Raw genomic sequence first — 17,042 nt, forward strand, 5'->3', positions numbered from 1 at the left:
TTCATTCACCTGACTGTCAGGAATTTTTTCTTGATATTCAAATACTGTTCCACTCTGAAAAGTGACTATTTAAAAAGGGCCCCAGCTTATTCCACAGATGTGCTCCCTGTGTATCAGGGTCACATTTCCCAACTTTAGTGACTAAAGTATGTTTTGACTGTTAGCCCTGCAGAGCTAGTAGAGTTTAGAGGGAGGGAGCTGGATTCTATTCCATCTTGTGCACAGTCAGTAGAATTGGCTACTCACAGTTCCAGGCAGTTACATCAGTGCATAAGAGGCAATGGGGCAGCACAGGAATTACTGAGGACCAATGTTGGACTTTAGAACCTTTATTACAGCTGATGATGTATGAAAAGGAAAGAGTCCACCATGACTCTCAAATCCCAAGGGTAGTTTGCAGCACTGGCAATTGAAAAAAAAAAAAAGCATCTTTTTACATATAAACTGAGCCCATATGACAGGAGAACCTGAAAGACAAACTTTTACAGAGTAACTTTTCAGAGTAGAAGTGCACTTTGACTGCTGAGCATTCTTGTGTACTTAGTTGTCTCACTCCCCTATTCCCAGTATAGTCCTACTACAGTATTTCCTTTATATTGAGATCTTTAAGCAGACCCAGGTTAAGTTACATTGGCCTACTCTTATTTCTTGCAGTCACCTTTTTCAGAGAAATTGTACTTTATTGTGATAGTGTCACTTAGGGTAATGAAGGATAGATCAGTGGCCTGGGAGGAAACTCAACTTTACTTCATTTATTTGCTTTCTAGGGTTTAGATCTGACCTTCACAATTCTCTCACCATATTTTTTGCAAGGAACAAGAAGAATGAGACAATCTGAAGACTCTCAGAAAGTTATTCAAAAGAGGCTGTGCTGTGAAGGGGAAATCTTTGCATTTTGACAGATACAATATTTTTATCTCCTGCTTTAGAAATGATAACAGAATAACCAGATTTTATTCAAGAAAAGTCTCATGAGTGGGGAGTGCAGAGGCAGTGTACTCAATCACACCAGGACACGAGAACCTCTTGTGATCAGTGCTCTGAACACGGTTCCCAGCTATCTGGGCGATCCGAGAAGTTCCTTCTCTTCCTCCTCTTGTTACAGAAACACCAGCAACTTACTGCTACTATGGTCTCTCTAAATAATAGGACCCATTCTCCCCTTCCCAGTTCCTCACTGGAATACAGATTTAATTCAGTCACACAAGATCTCAGACACTACACACTGAGAAAACATACTCATCTAAGCATGCCCAATGTATCCTAACATTCCAGTCAGTGACTGAATGTCACAGGAAATATCTGCAGTACTATAACACAGGCACAAGAAGGTAAAAGTGAAAGGTTGGGGAGTAAAAGAACATTGGCCTGTTTCACTGCACTGAACCATGACAAACAGTGTTCAAGAAATGAATGCTAAAGAAACAAAATCTGAAGCCGTTTCCAGTGTGGCTCATTCTACACATCTTTCCAAAAGCCAACCCTTCCCCAAGAATTACTTACGTCTGTGGAGCTGGGGCTAGGCAGGGACACAGGCTGAACAGATGCGGGGAAAGTAAATGTGGTCTCTGTCTTTTCATTTTCAGGGGAGTCAGGATGACTGGATAGAGGGGATGTGGGGGTCAGAGCCCCAAATCCCAGCACCGTGTTGTATTTAGGTGGACGACCTACACATTAACAAAAGGGAACAAAAAGAAGGGGGGGGGGAAATGATCTTACATACCTTTGGCCAGTGGTCCTCATTGGCTAGCATGAAAAAGGAAATGATGTAGCACAGAGAGGAAGTTAATATAGGAGTCACAAGTGGAAGAAGAGAAGCAAAGATTTTAACATTTTTTTTAGAAACGTACAAGTGGAATTTTTCAAGAAATGAATGCTTGAAGAAAAATGCATATCAGAGGAGTGTGAAAACAGGCTCTGCTAAGGGTCAAAGAGTCACGCTCCCAAGTACAGAGTGGGGCCTTTTTTCATTCCTAGCAATGAGACTGTCCAGGTATCAGGAAATCGTGCTGGCACCAAACCCACAGACAAGCTGCAATGATTTCTGTTAGTTCAATTTGTCTACTGTTATCCCACCTCTCCCTATCTATCCTATGCCAGCATATACCTACCCAAAAGTCCTTCTCTCAGAGCCAGCATTCACCATTTCAAGTCTCCTTTTCTTCCCTACATCTCCTATAGGTCAGCACCTCCCATCTCAGACCTATGCCCACTATCTCAACGGCAGATACTACTGTACTTCCCATGACCCCAAGCACCTTCCAAACTAACTCTACCAAGCTGAAGTTTCCCAATTCTTAGATTCTTTCCTAAGCTTCTATAGTCAAGCACCCACTGCCCCAATCATATATCTATTGTAGACTCCTTTAGAAAAGAACTAAGTGCAAAATCTGCTAAGAACAGCCTTCATAAAACTGAGATATTAGCTATGTACTGTATGATTATGTAAAACTGTATGTGCTTAGCACTCTCCCCATCTTTCCACATCCCAAGTTACTTTACGGATCTGGAAAGATCATAAGGAATAAAAATCTAGGAATAATTACCCAGCTCTTATCATTAGGGCCCTATCAAATTCATGGTCCATTTTGGTCATTTTCACAACCACAGTATTTTAAAATTATAAATTTCATTTCAGGTATTTAAACCTGAAATTTCATGGTGTTGTAATTGTAGGGGTCCTGACCCAGAAAGGAGGTTTTTTTGGGGGGAGGGTTGCAAGGTTATTGTGTGTGTGTGTGTGGGGTGGGGGTTGTGGTACTGCCACCCTTACTTCTGCGCTGCTGCCTGCAGAGCTGGGCCCTCAGCAGCTGCCACACTCTGGCCACCCAGCTCTGAAGGCAAAAGCACAGAAGTAAGGGTGGTATGGTACGGTATGGTATGGCCACCCTTACTTCTGCGCTGCTGCTAGTGGGGTGCCGCCTTCAGAGCTGGGCACCCAGCCACCAGCCGCCACTCACTGGCAACCCAGCTCTGAAGGCAGTGCAGAAGTAAAGGTGGCAATACCGCGCCCCCCCCTAAAATAATCTTGTGACCCTCCCTACAACTCCCTTTTGGGTCAGAACCTCCAATTTGAGAAATGCTGGTCTCCCCCATGAAATCTGTATAGTATAGGGTAAAAGCACACAAAAAGATTTCATAGTGGGAGACCAGATTTCATGGTCTGTGATGCATTTTTCATGACCATGAATTTTTTAGGGCCCTATTATAACAGTATTTACAGACTGCCAGGCTATACCCAGTACATGCTGCACCTTGCACTTGAGTTCTTGATACTTTCCAGAAAGATGTACATCCTTGGAAAGAATCTTTGATGGTGATGTCCACAGCTGAAATTTCTGACATGGCCTACAGCATCTAGAATTAAACCAAAGCCCTAAAGGGCACAGGGGTGCACAAACTAGCCTCTTAATATACTGCTATATTAATTCAAATAATAAAACTACTGTAGGCCCCAAATCTTGTCCATCCCATTTGAAAATATGTTACTAATCTGGTGCTGATGAGGGGTGTACACTCACAACAGAGAGTGAAAATAAGGACAGGAAGACAGCATTGTGCAAAAACAGTCTAAGAAAATACCATGTATACATATATGTAGCATTTAAAAATCTATAAGTAATTCTTCACACAATGTTATATAATGGATTTAAAGGTCATTGAAAACATTACTATATGAAGGAACATAGTCTTATGTACAGTGCACATATATTATTTCACACACACACACACACTCACTCACTCGTTTTCTTGTCTTTCTTTTTTGAAAACATATTTAAAGTAATGGAAGGTGGCACTGGAAACTGATGTCCTTTATTTATTCAGAGACAGCATGCCAGCAGAAGTGCAAATTTATCTATACTGCCCCACCTATGTGCTTCCATCCTGCACTGAAGAGGCTGCCTCAAGGAGAGCAAGGGTCATTCGAATACCTGACCTCTTGGCCAAGAATACCAACTTTGGAAATGATCACTGCTACTTATTATCATGGTTTGTGTCATGTAGGCACAATATACACTGGACTGGGATCATCAGCTCATCTAGCCCACCAAACAGCCACCAAAGAATTAAAGATTTTCAGTCACTACTATCCTCGGACAGATTCAGATCAATAACTTGGAGGTGAAATGTTACGTATTCCATAACTAATATCCTGAGCCATCTAGTCTGTTACACACACACACACACTCTACACTGCTTCATACACAGTCTCAGGTTCATCACCCCACATATAAAATACACAGACCTCTGACTTTAATCACAAACTATACAGCATTCTTGCTCTTTTCTTGGGTGGTCATGATGTTAGATTGCTTGGTCATTTGTTTTTGGACAGCAAACCAAAGAGCAGAGAAGCCGTGTTGGAAACTATTAAGAGCCATTAAAGGCGAGCATCAGAAGTTAGGGAAAGATTTTCTTTTCAGATCTGGTTGGCAGATCTCAGCTCTGATATTCAGCACCACACACATAAAGAGAACAAAAACAGTTAAGCTCCATTGTAATGTTCCAAGAGATAAATTTTATCCTTAAAAGTAAGAGTTTTAAAATGTGATCTGCTCTGCACAAGAACTGCTGCTCTGTAGGTGAATTCCACTAAATAACATTTAGTAGCTATAAGAAAGACCCTCCTTTTTCGCAGGACAGGTGGCATTTTAAGGTTCCAAGACGGTAGTTGTTTCTGAAGAGTGCCTAAGGTAAGTGGGTAGCTTTCCCCGTGAAAGTGAAAATGCTTTGGGGATCCTTCCCTTAGAAAAGCAACACACTGTGGGGAATGAGCTCTTCACACTCTGAATTTCCCTTCCTGTAAGATTAAATACACTTTCCCCATAATGTTCTGCTTTCCTGGCAGTAACACTGCAGTTTAGGCAGTATTAAGAGCACCTTGGCAGCAACTCTCTTCCATTAAATGGTGTTCCAACACCTTACCTTACACTCTGTTCTGTATACTGTCTCACTTCTGTAGAGTGAGACTGAAATGCTGCCTTGAACTGCTCCAAAAAGCCAGCTACACTAACCCCAGAAATGTTGGTACTTGTTTACCATTGGAATTTATTGTGCAAATTCAGTATCACAAAATCCTTCACTTTCACTTTCTTTCCATCCTCAAGGGGACTGCTGATGGCAGACAGAGAAATAATCATACAGCAAGATGGCATTGTTGAGAATAACTCACCTCTTTTACGTGTCCCAGGATGCATTGTGCTGTTCAGGTATGTGACTGCACTCTTCTTACGCTTTAAAGAGGAGGAAAACAACTTTAGCTGGCTAATTTTTTGTAATAATTAAATCTGTAAGAGCTCAGGCAGAGCAGTACAGTACAAACTGGGCTTAATGTCTGTCCTGTTCTTGGGAACGTATCTTTGGAAATGTTAGCCTTCCATTCTGCTTCTGACATCTGGACTACTGCAGGCCAGTGCACAAGCTGACCTCCTAATGGCAGGACCAATACTCACTGCCATTTAATGCCAGGTTTATAATGCGGGTGGTGTGGAGGGGGAGAGAAGTATTAAGCAGAAATAACTGTATTTACTATATAAAACCCTGAAGGCCACATCACTACATTGGTCTCTCAAACTATAATGACAGCCTGTTTAGCTGGGCTTCGGAGATCTTAGTAGGTAGCAACATGGCAGCAGTACAGAATGAAATTGCCAGCTTCCCCCCCAGTAAGAGACTGATACCTCAGGCTCAAAAACGGCTCCACTGTACACTGGATTTGCTGTTGTTCTTCTTTTCCTCTCTTGTCTCTTACTTTGGATTTCTTGTGAAAAGAAAGGTTCAGGTTAGAAACCATGGATTCAGAAAGCATATAACAATGTCTGCGTTATATAGTCTGCAAGCAAGTTCTAACTGTGAGGCTTTCCATGGGAAGCCAACAAAGCTGAAGACAGCCATCTCTACTACACTCCTGGGTTTGAAAACGAATACATAATGATAAAAACAAATACACTGCCAGTTTGGTTTATGAAATGGTTGGCTGCCCCTCCCAAATGAGAGCATCTGAACACAAATATTTTATAGTGAAGTTCAACATAATTGGGAACCTAAATACAGTAGCATGGGAGGAAACCTCATTGCTATTTAAGGCAAATATAGTTAGGCTTTGAAGGATTCGATTTTTAATCAGTAAATGTCAAAAACATCTATACACACACACAAATTGACAAAAAGGAAATTTCCATTGATAATCAAAATTTATAGATAGCCAAAGTAAGAAAAATGCTGCTTGAAAACAGAGTTTGACTAAAGGATATTGACTTTGTATACTTTGATGTGATGTTGAGAATTTGTGTTTTAATGGTTATAAAGCTTTAAATTTTTGAATCTCAACTTCTACTGTCATTAAATACTAGCTGTCTGACCCACAATTTTCCACAATTGTGAAAATTCAAATAGATAAAAATGGAAAAAAATTGCTTAGAACCTTTGTGCAACTATGAAAATATAAATAAATAAAAATAGAAAAAAATGCTTTAAAATAAGCATTTATATTATTTGTTGAAATTATAAAAATAAAAATTGATTTCTGCTGAGCCTAAATTTAGTACAGTGATGTGCAAGTCCTTGAATTTCTGCAGATTTAGGCTTGATTTCATTGTAGGTGAGGACTAAAGAAATTATCAGAACTACTGAAATCCAGTAACCCAGCATGTTCACCAATTTACAGAATTGAGAAATCCAGAGAAGGGGTTAAGGTACACTGACCTATTAGGTAACTTCTTCACACATAAGGGCTACACAACAGTCAATTAGTTTTTTCATAGTTTCCTCTCAGACAGCAGAGCATGCACTGCCTCCCCAACCATTGATCTCAGATAACTAAGCAATTGCTTTGTTTCCATGTAACAACGGAAAAGGAGCTGAGGGGGCAGGGATAAGTTGCACCCAGTGCTATATGAGCATAGCCCAAATGTGATCTTTTCCTTGGTGCAAGGGAAAAAAAAAGAGTGCACTTCACACAAGAACATTTGGGACTTTTACTTCCAATCTAGAATTGCTGAGAAACAGGAGAGCTCAGGAACCATTCTCAGTTACTTTTCTTACCTTCCAGATGGTCATGTGTAACCAGTCCCAAAGATACCATGAAGGCAAGTTTCTGTGTCAGAGAGAGAGAACAGAGTTCATTCTAGTTACAGTCATTATCAGGAGCAATTTCATTTAGCCCAAAGTCAGTTGGTAGCCAACCAAGTAAGGAAAATATTACTAATTCTTTGTTCTTATATAGCACTTTTCATCTGTAGATCTCAAATTGCTTTCCAAAGGAGAGACACTAGACCTATTTTACAGATGTGGAGAAAAAGTCAGAGACAGGGAGAAGCAACTTCCACAATGTCATACAAGAAGTCACTGGCAGACTGAACAGACTCAAGGTCTCAACTCCCAAACCATCACTGGCCCTTAGTAGATACCAGCACAATTCAATTGCCAACTAAACATTGCTGGTTACAGAGCAACAAAATCCTCACTGCTTGATTCCCAAAGTATTTAACATTGTGAGCCACCAGGTAGGGGCTCTGGAAACCACTGGTACTCTGAGGACCACAGTTCAAGAACTACTACTCTAACACCACCAAAAGAAGGTTTCAACAACTCTGCCAATTTTGGCAGTCAGAATCAATTCAAACAGTTGGTACAATAAGGTGGCAAAGATAACCCAATAAATTTGGGGCTATTCCTTGGATCCTCAGCTGTACTTAGATCTATAGGGTCAGCCCTCACTGAGAAAGGTAGAGCTTCTCCTTGAGCATCTCATAGGGCCTCTTTTTGTACCAACCTGCCTTTGGATCTGAGCCCTGTCCAGGAGCTTGAGTTGAAACTAGGTGAACGATAGTGAAAAGGATAGCAACGGACCTCTGTCCTTGATCTTACTTAGTTTCCAGGCCCTCTCAAGGTGTGTGGTCTGGTGGATCTGGACTTCAGCTTGTCCCATGGGAGAAAAGAAGGACTGAGTACCAATTCAGAAGCAGCTGAAAGGTGCTGTTTGAGAGGCCTTTAGTGCCTTTTCTATGAGGAAAGACTGGAGAAAGAATTCAGTCTTATGAGCACAGGAGAGAGGAAGGGGTGCAAAATAATACAGAAATTGACCACCACCATGACAAGTGACTCACCCCAAGGAACCTCAGACACCAGGAGTTAGGATTGACAACATCTTTCCACAGCAAGATGAGCACCATTTGAACCCGTTTTATCTTTTTGTTTTGAAGTTTTGGCCATGTCTTTGTTATAGCAATGGACTTAACATGGCACTGATAGAACAGGAAATAATAGGTCCAGTAATAATGCCCCATGATACAATGCTACATATTTCAACTAGTAATAGATTCACTCGTAAATCGCTTTTCAAGATTAACCAGAAAGATTGTTTAGAAAGAATTTGGCTAAGAGGGCAAAAACAACAAATGATGGAGCAAAGAATGGGAAGGACACAGATTAACAATCACACTGCTATTGCAGTTGAAAGGAATCGACAACATTCAGAGCCATGGCTCCTATTATCACTTCAGTTCTAAACATGCAGTTCTCTAACAATCACAGCTTTTTAGAGGGTCCGTATTATGGTGCAGTTGCACCCAAGAATAGAAATCTGTACTGGCAATACTCAAAGATGAAACCGATGGCCACTATGAATCTAGCTACACTACAAAATACAGATGAGTTAGGGAACGTGGTTGCAACATGATTAGATACCCACTACACAACACATTTTAATTGTAACCAGGCCCGATGTTTCGTAGTGTAGACAGGAACTAAGAAATGCCCATTCAGAAAAAGGGATCAGACCATCTGGACTTAAGTTGGGATAGGTTTATAACCTGTCTGTCTTACGATCAAAAGAAGTACCAACAGCAGAGGCTCTATGGCAAAAACGTTCCTTTCTTTCCTGTTTACTAGAATAAAGTTGTCAAGACGGTAAAAGCTTTTCAAGCAAGATAAAGATAACTCTCTAGTCTAGGGAATGATTCTACAAGTCTGAGATCTCAAAGGTATGGAAATCAAAAGATGTACTGTATGCTGGGTGAGCTGTTTGAAGGGTATTCGGAACATTTAGGAGTAAAAAGCTCAAGAGTCCACAATTCTGCCAGTTCTGAACAATTTTATGCGCTATTTACATTTAGATTTATTATTCCCCATCCTTATTTCTCAGTCCTCTCCAGCAAGAACACTGAAAGGAAAGCAAATGAGTCTTCAAAAGGGAACAGGGAAAAAAAAAGATTGTGTGTGAGAAAGAGTGTGTCTGTGTAGGGTGAGGGGGAAATGAGGAAACAAATAGATATGCTCTATTCCATCCTGGTTTATGGCGTTTTTTGAAAGATAGAATGCCTCCTTTTTCTCCTAGGGAGAGAACACCGAATTTGCTCTGATACCTGTGGATTTTCTTCTCGTTTTGGCTTGGGTGCAGCTGGTGGAGTAATGGTACGACTCTCTGTTTGCTTCTCCTCTGCTTCCACATGGGGTTTAATAGTCTGAAAAGAAACAAGTACAACTCAGTACTAAGAGCATTTTTTAGTTAGAGAAAAACTAAGTGAAATGAGTAATTTCAGTTTAGTAGTAGAACGGAAAAACAGTTGTAGAACAAACTGGCAGTGCCCCAAAAAGAGATTTGCTCCAGGAATGTGAGGGAAGTTTAAATAATGTGTCCTGCTTTGGCAAAGAAACAGAACAGGCCCAAACCCAAGAACGTGCAGCATCACAGCAACTCAGGCAACCCAATCAAGCAACCACACAAGTGATAAAGGTCATGCTGCAGTTAACATTTTTGGTAGAAATATTTATAAAGCTGCATGAGAAGTGGATTGATTACAGACCAGCTGAAGCCTTATGGAAAATCATTCTATGAAAAGCCCCTGTTCAGAACCCATTCTGAATGGTATATACATTCTCCATTTCTTTCCCTTCATTTGTCATTATGAGTAACATTTGCCTGAAAACTGGCACTGTGACTCCTAAGAGCTCAGATATTCCTGTGGCTTATTTCCTCCCTGAAGTCAGAATCCTTGGCTCTCAACATCACAATTACCAGCATGGTGACCCTCAGTTTGTGGCACGGCTGTGATGTCACAAACTCAAGAGTGAGGAGATGAATGAAGTCTTTAAACCATGATTTGAGGACTTCAATAGCTCAGACACAGGTGAGAAGTTCATCGCAGGAGCGGGTAGGTGAGATTCTGTGGCCTGCATTGTGCAGGTCAGACTAGATGATCATAATGGTCCCTTCTGACCTTAATATCTATGAATCTATGAATGCTGAAGAGAGACAAATTTTGTTTTGTGTAAATATCCTTAATCATAAAGATTAAGAAAATCATACCAAAAGACTGTACACAGATAATTAAATCATCGTTACTTGTCTCAGAATGTTTTTCAAAGTTTTCCTGACTGTCAGCAGTTCTTAAATAATAAACAAATGGTGTTGACATCAAAGAAATATCAGCATCAAAGATGCAACATTGTGGACGTGCAGCACAGGGATTCATCTAGCTCATAGGTAACAGGCATGCACTGTTGCAGAGCACAGTTTGTAAATCTGCCTTAAAAGATATGCAACAACCTACCCCTGTGAATTTAGTGAAGTGATAGTGCATCTTTTATGCACAAAATTGTCCATAGTGGACAACTCCAAGGTACATTAATCGACAAGGAAGTGTCTGTAGTGAAACCAAAGATTTCACATGAACTGAATTGGAAAAGTCTACAGTTATGACCCAATTATATCATTTTATTTGAAGTTGCGTATTATTTTTTAGGACTTCTTCCCCATTTGCTCTTTCCTGAAGTGAGATTTAATAACTAAATATCTAGAAACTCTATTTTTGAGGCATTTCTTCCATCCATTCAAGCTCAGGTCACTCATGGGAGTCTTAAACAACCTCAAGAAGCTAAATGGCCATTCTGTTTCCCTGCAATTTAAAGGGGGATTCAGAGGAGAACACAAATCAACAGGCTCCAGCATCAAAGCAAATGCGGCCGGATTCTCTTACTAAACAGGCCTTGTTAAATATTTTGAATAGTTATTATTCCTCTACTCCCCATTGTTTATAATTTAAAGAAGTTTAGAAATAAAAAAATATTTTGTTCCTGTGTTTCTAAAGGACCGGACATGAACATGGCTTTTGGTTTACTGTGACCTAATATTGTCTGTGTGTCAGCATCATCAGAGATATCAGCACACCTCAGATGAACATTTGCTGCTGATCCAGTAGGGGGAGCACCAAATTACTAAAGAACAGTAATGATTCCGACGGACCTTTGAAAGAACACCAACCTTTCTGTCCTATGAACTGGAGCTGTCTCTTTTAATACAGTCTCCAAAGTCATTATATTATTAATATTAGGTCACTATAAGTGGGACTCTGATATTTCATTCTCCCTTGAAAATTCCCCCCATGGTTGTTATTCCTCTCCATCTTGGCAGCATTAACCCACAAAAGTAGAACTGAAGCATTTAGTCGACGCATTGCCCAACTGTACCTGTTTTTCAAGGTTTGGTTTGCTGATCTGTAGAGTCTGAGGTCCAGCGAGCCTGGTACCTGGGGCTGCTATCACAATGCTGGTGAGCTGTGCCATAGGGAAAGTTTTGGCTATGGTTGCTGTCTGCCCATTAACAACACGAACTGGGTGTATGGAGTTCTGTGAGGTGGGTAAAGAGCTGGGTGTGAACTTTGTTGTCAGCATCACAGGCCTTTGAATAAGCTGAGGAGCTGCAAGCATCGGAGGTGGTGCTGGGGCAATAGGAATGTTGTTCTGGGCAACTGGTTTGGGTCGAACCTACAAGGAAAAAAACCCAGACACATAGAAATATATTTAAAATGAATTTATTGAATATATTTCTCTGTTTTAAATCTTTTGATTCAGCTTGTCTAAATTCTGCAGAACTATCTATCATTTCTTACAGAACACATTTTTATAATAGTGTCATAAATGTGCAATGACAATAAAGAACCACATTTTCAATCTGCTTGCATAAAACCCATCCATAACACTTGCACACACTGCACACATTTGCATGCCCAAATACTTATTTGCATGTTTAACTGTTTTGTATGTACAAATCTACTTTTTGGTTTTGTGAGGACAACAGATGCCCATGCAATATTTGCAGGAGCAACTTAGGCAATCGATTTTGAAAGTATGTTTCAAAAGCTTTACACAGCTTTCAATATTGTAGCACTTTTTACATTGGCCAAGAGATCAATATCTAAACAGCTGACCCAAGAGCTAAAAGAAAGTCTTCAGAGATGTCCAATAAGTCACCATGGCCTATGTTGACTTCATGCATTATGCAGATACATTGTGCAACCTTTTACACCAGGAAACTGGTTCTGCTAAACTATGAACAAACTGTCCCCTCATTGAAAATATCAAAGCCTCTACTGGTAAATACAGCCATATTGCCACTTGCTCTTTCCTTTCTCTGATGCTATGATAAAGCATAATATTTGAGAAGATATCCATAGGTATGAAGCCAGGAAACATCTCTACAAAATTCAGGGGATCCAACATATTTTCTGGGCCTGTACCATCATTATCTTTAGCTATACATACCTGGCATATTCCCCATTATACAAATATCTCATAGTTACAGAAAACAAAAGTAGAAACAAAATCCATTAGGTCATCTAATCTATCTCCCTACCGATAAAAGATTGTTTCCCATCATATATTTTCTGGTATCTTATCCATTTTACCTTTAATGTCTCAAATTACAGGGTGTAGCCTTCATTTATGCCTGGAAACTATGTCACAGATTAACAGATTTTACTGTCCCAATGTCTTGTTCTGATCATCAGCCTAAATTTTTCCTTTCTTAATTTCATCCCAGTACTCCCAGTTATACCCCCTTGCTCCTTCTCTAAGAAGCTTCATCAAAAAATGCAAAGAAGCAACCAGCGTCTTTTCTAAAAACAGTGCAAAGTAAAACAATGTAAAGCTGTATTGCTTAGCTGCAAATGGTATAAAGAATGGAAGCTGCAGAAAAGACTTCAGCTATTTCTCTTCTCCTGCTCTTGAATACTGAGCAATGATGATTGCAGAGATTTTGCAGCCTTCGGTGACAGTCTGATTCTGCTCCTACACTTTCAGTAGTTTCATTTCACACATCTTGAAGGTAAGAAATGAAAAGAAAACATCCCTTATTTACTTATGGCCAACTTCCCTCCTATCTTTCTTGTTCTTGGTACACTCACCTGTGGAAGAAAATTTGGACGAGGAGTGAGTCTGGGAGGAGGGATGAACTGTGGCACTTTGATGGGCTGAGGTGTAGCCTGAACCTGCTATACAAACATTAGAGAGAGTTCAACAAGAGGAAAATAGCTTTGAAGGAATTCATCAAAACCAAGCACACTGATAGTATTTTCAGTCCTGATGCTCCTCAGTTTAGGCTGGTTTCCCCCACTGTAAATAAATTCCCACAGCAACAGTTTCTGTTTTAGAATTACATTAAAGAAAGAGCTGGCCTTACACTTTGGTTCCTGAACATCCTGTATTGCAAATTGAAGCTAACCATCCCTTTGTTTCATCTAAAAGTATGTAATACTAGGCTCTGCCTCTAAAACATTTCATTTGAAGGTAATGAACTTTCACAATTGTTTTACAAGTCAAAACTGCCTTCACAAAAGATAGAAAGTAAAACCAGATTTGGCTACCCCACCAGATAGACCTTCACATGGTAAAAGCACTTCTGTCTTCTCATGTGGAATGATATGCAATGTCTCTAGTAGTTAGAACAAGGTCTGGGAGCCAGAACCCATCTTCTATTTCTAGCATTGTAAATGACACAGTACTTGACCCTGAATTAATAACTTTGGCCTGAATTTTCAAAAGTGGCTTTTAATTTTGAATATACAGCTTGAGGCACCTCAGCTGTGATTTTTAGAGGGGCTAAGCTAAGCACTTCCAACTCTAACTGAAATCAGTGGAAGCTACTGTGGCCCAACACTCTGAAGATCCTAGTTATCTTCAGTGGAGCACCCAAAATTGAGACACGCAAATTTAGTTTACACTTGAAAATGTTGGCTCTTTCTTCTCTGTAGCTCTGTTCAACGATGTAAAATAGCAATACTAATACTTCACCAGCGTGCTGTAAGTCTTAATTATATGGGAAAATGTTTTGAGATCCTTGATAGAAACACTATAGAAACACATACAATTAGTAAACCTACGAGTCTTTCATGGAGGTCACGGAAGTCACAGATTCTGTTACTTTCTGGGACATCTGTGACTTCGGCAGTGGGTGGGGCGGCTGACCCCAGGGCCACCTGAGCAGCTGGGATGGCCCCAGGGCCACCCGCATTGGCTGATGCTCCGGTGGCCCTGGGGCAGGCCACCCTGGCAGCTGCTACTGTGGTTCCAGGCAGCTGGTCCCAGGCGCTGCCCTGGAGCAGCAGTCTGGGAGCAGCAGCAGTGCCCTGGGCCACCCCCCAGCAGCAGCACCAGTGCTCCAGGCCACCCCCGCCCTGAGCAACAGCAGCAGTGGGGCCTCAAGCCGCCACCACCGCCACCCCCCTTCCCCCAGAGGTGCGGCGGTGGGATCCTAGGCTGCCCCCGACCCGGAGCAGCAGTGGTGTGGCCATGGGCCATCCCCTGCCCAGAGAAGCAATGGGGGTGGCGGCAGTGGGACTCAGGGCTGCACTTCCCCCACCCCAGGTGCTGCAGCGACCGCCAGAGCATGTTCCCCCCAGAGCGGCAGCATCCACTGGAGCGCCGTCCATCCCCCAGCACCTAAGATTTAGTTAGGAGTATTTTTAGTAAAAGTCATGGACAGGTCACTGGCAGTGACTTCTTGTTTATTGCCCGTGACCTGTCCGTGACTTTTACTAAAAATACCCATGACTAAATTGTAGCCTTAATCATTAGTGATAATTAAAAGAAGGGTCAACTCTGTGGACCAGGTAAGTTATTCAGCAAGGACTAAGCCTGAGCAGATATTTATCAATCCTTCTGGGAGATAATCACAACAGTGGGGATGGTGGAAAAAGACTCCACCTAAAGAGGTTTCTCCACCACAAATACAACTATCTGCCTCATTCAGAAGCAAAACACTGGCTATTTACATCCATCAAAGCTGTATTATTTTATAAAGGAAAATTTACGATATAAATTGGCCTGACTGTTGATGAAGCCCTGGATCAGCCTTTAGCCACAAAGTAAAACTTCCCTGTAATGGCTCTGTTCAATTGCCTGGTCTCTAGTCGCAGAAACCCAAATGCCCACATTGCTATTGTTTACATTTTTAAACAAAATTCTGTGCAGCTGATCAGTTACACAGGAGCTGCTAAGCACTCTCTGAAAGCCTGATATAATCAAAAGTGAGACACTTTCCAAAATGTGGGCTTATGATGGCTGGATCCTGGTAAGAGGATGTGGTAAATGAAGACCTGATAGGATGGGAGGTGTATCCTAACCCTATGTAAATTCAGTGAGCGAAGAAAACAAGAGAAGTTTGACACATTAGATAAGATGAGGATCTATACCAACCAAATAAATAAAGTTCACAAAGCTTCCAAAACCAGAACTACAGAACAATATTTTTTCACAACAGAGCTCTGCAGATGAGGTAACAAGAACTTCATACTAGTAACAGTATCTTTCCAAAGACCCAGCTTCTAGGGCAAGCTTTACACAGAGTGACTACAATAATGACTTAATTCAATAAAAATATTAACATACATAAATAATAAATATTTTTCCCTTAGGCTCTCAAAGCATTTCAACTAATTAAACCTCACAATATCAATGAGGTACTGCATGTTCCTATGTGTAAGAGTTCATTTTTCCTTCTGTGGGGCAAAACCAGCCTGTTTATAAGTAGTATTTTAAGTAGTCCCCCTTGGTAAATACACACAGCTCAACAGGTGCACACAGTCCCACATTCACACACACACAGACTATTTCTTCTGGCTTACCAAAGTAACTGTGTTTTTTGCCACTATTTGGACTGCCTCTGCTCCTGGACCAGTAACTTTATTTGTTGTCTGGAGGTTGACTGGTGTATTCTGTGCATCGGTGCTGAGGACCGCTTTCTGACTGTTGATTGCAGTAACCATGGCAATGGTAGGTCTTTGACCCACAACAGAGGCAGGCATGGTTGCAGTTGCTGCTTTCAAGACGAGAGGTAGTGTCTTAGTGGTGATCATAGGAGTTGTAGTCACAGTTTTCTAAGGGAAACAGAAAACACAGCTTAAGTGTCTAGAACATTACATATTGGACAGGATGTTGCTTATACTTGAGCTCAATCAGTCAGAAATTATAGGTAAAAATGGGAGAAAAAACAGCATTGATTCTGTCTGCTCTGTATATACACACACTTTACCCTATGCCTACAAAAACTGGAGAAATGGAAAAAATTCTTAATCTGACAAAGTCCTGAGATAAATCTTTACTAAAACTTGCAATCATACAGAAAGTATTGTGAACAATGCAAATATAGTATGCATGTACAATGGGAAAACACATTGTGAGATTAATCAGGTGTTAGTAGAGGCATAGCACCTACTTCTCTTAGATTTTTTAGCTTTGTATTATTGCCACATGAATATTGTCATGAGTGTCAGTTTCAGTTTCAACCCTTTAAATGTGAAAATTTATGGAGCACATCTAGTAAAGATACAGTCCCAGCATCTCTCTCATCAGCAGAGATCCAAACCTTTAGAGGAAAGTTTTCTATTTTTCAGATAATTTAGTTATCCAAAATGATCATTTTATTAGAGGAAGGAGGAGGAAACATTTCAACATTGACATCTTTAAGGACAAAGCTAGACCTCAATTTTGGATATCCATTTTTTTGTTTTTAGTTATATGTACAGTAATTTAGCAATCTGGAGTCTTCCCTTTCCTGAGAAGAGCAGGAGGCCAACTAGCTAACTGCGGCTACAGAAGGAAACTAGAAAAATAATAAGCTTGGTGGAAAAATCCTCCATCACTATTTCTGTGTTACAAGGAAACTGATATAGGAGGCAGCCAGTTTTTAGTTTCAGCCTCAGGCTGGATATATCCTAGAGTTTTAAGTGTTGACTTTTAGTTTGTCCAACAGGCAGTAACCAATT

The 17,042-nt window shown here is 40.7% G+C and overlaps 2 protein-coding genes across 15 annotated transcripts in view; one reads left to right on the forward strand and one right to left on the reverse strand.

The window, feature by feature from the left end:
- The window catches only part of LARGE2 (LARGE xylosyl- and glucuronyltransferase 2), a 118,034-nt gene that overhangs the window by 68,486 nt on the left and 32,506 nt on the right, over positions 1-17,042 (forward strand). For 4 of the 6 annotated variants that reach the window (XM_048855442.2, XM_048855440.2, XM_075129545.1 and 1 more), the window contains one exon: positions 5,109-5,210. In XM_048855442.2, the coding sequence (XP_048711399.2) occupies positions 5,109-5,210 (102 nt within the window). Of the gene's footprint in view, positions 1-5,108; positions 5,211-9,337; positions 10,357-12,820; positions 12,922-17,042 lie in introns of those variants that run through there. The other 2 variants (XM_075129546.1, XM_075129547.1) reach the window with 2 other exon arrangements.
- Positions 1-17,042, reverse strand: part of PHF21A (PHD finger protein 21A) — a 256,174-nt gene that overhangs the window by 14,981 nt on the left and 224,151 nt on the right. For 4 of the 9 annotated variants that reach the window (XM_048855458.2, XM_048855451.2, XM_048855454.2 and 1 more), the window contains 8 exons: positions 15,903-16,154; positions 13,185-13,271; positions 11,470-11,766; positions 9,366-9,464; positions 7,045-7,096; positions 5,682-5,761; positions 5,174-5,234; positions 1,504-1,667 (listed from right to left, as the gene is read on the reverse strand). In XM_048855458.2, coding sequence (XP_048711415.1) covers positions 1,504-1,667; positions 5,174-5,234; positions 5,682-5,761; positions 7,045-7,096; positions 9,366-9,464; positions 11,470-11,766; positions 13,185-13,271; positions 15,903-16,154 — 1,092 coding nt within the window. Of the gene's footprint in view, positions 1-1,503; positions 1,668-1,723; positions 1,747-5,173; positions 5,235-5,681; positions 5,762-7,044; positions 7,097-9,365; positions 9,465-11,469; positions 11,767-13,184; positions 13,272-15,902; positions 16,155-17,042 lie in introns of all 9 variants that reach the window. The other 5 variants (XM_075129550.1, XM_048855453.2, XM_048855459.2 and 2 more) reach the window with 3 other exon arrangements.

Source organism: Caretta caretta, chromosome 6, assembly GCF_965140235.1.
Source record: "Caretta caretta isolate rCarCar2 chromosome 6, rCarCar1.hap1, whole genome shotgun sequence".
NCBI classification, from domain to species: domain Eukaryota; kingdom Metazoa; phylum Chordata; order Testudines; family Cheloniidae; genus Caretta; species Caretta caretta.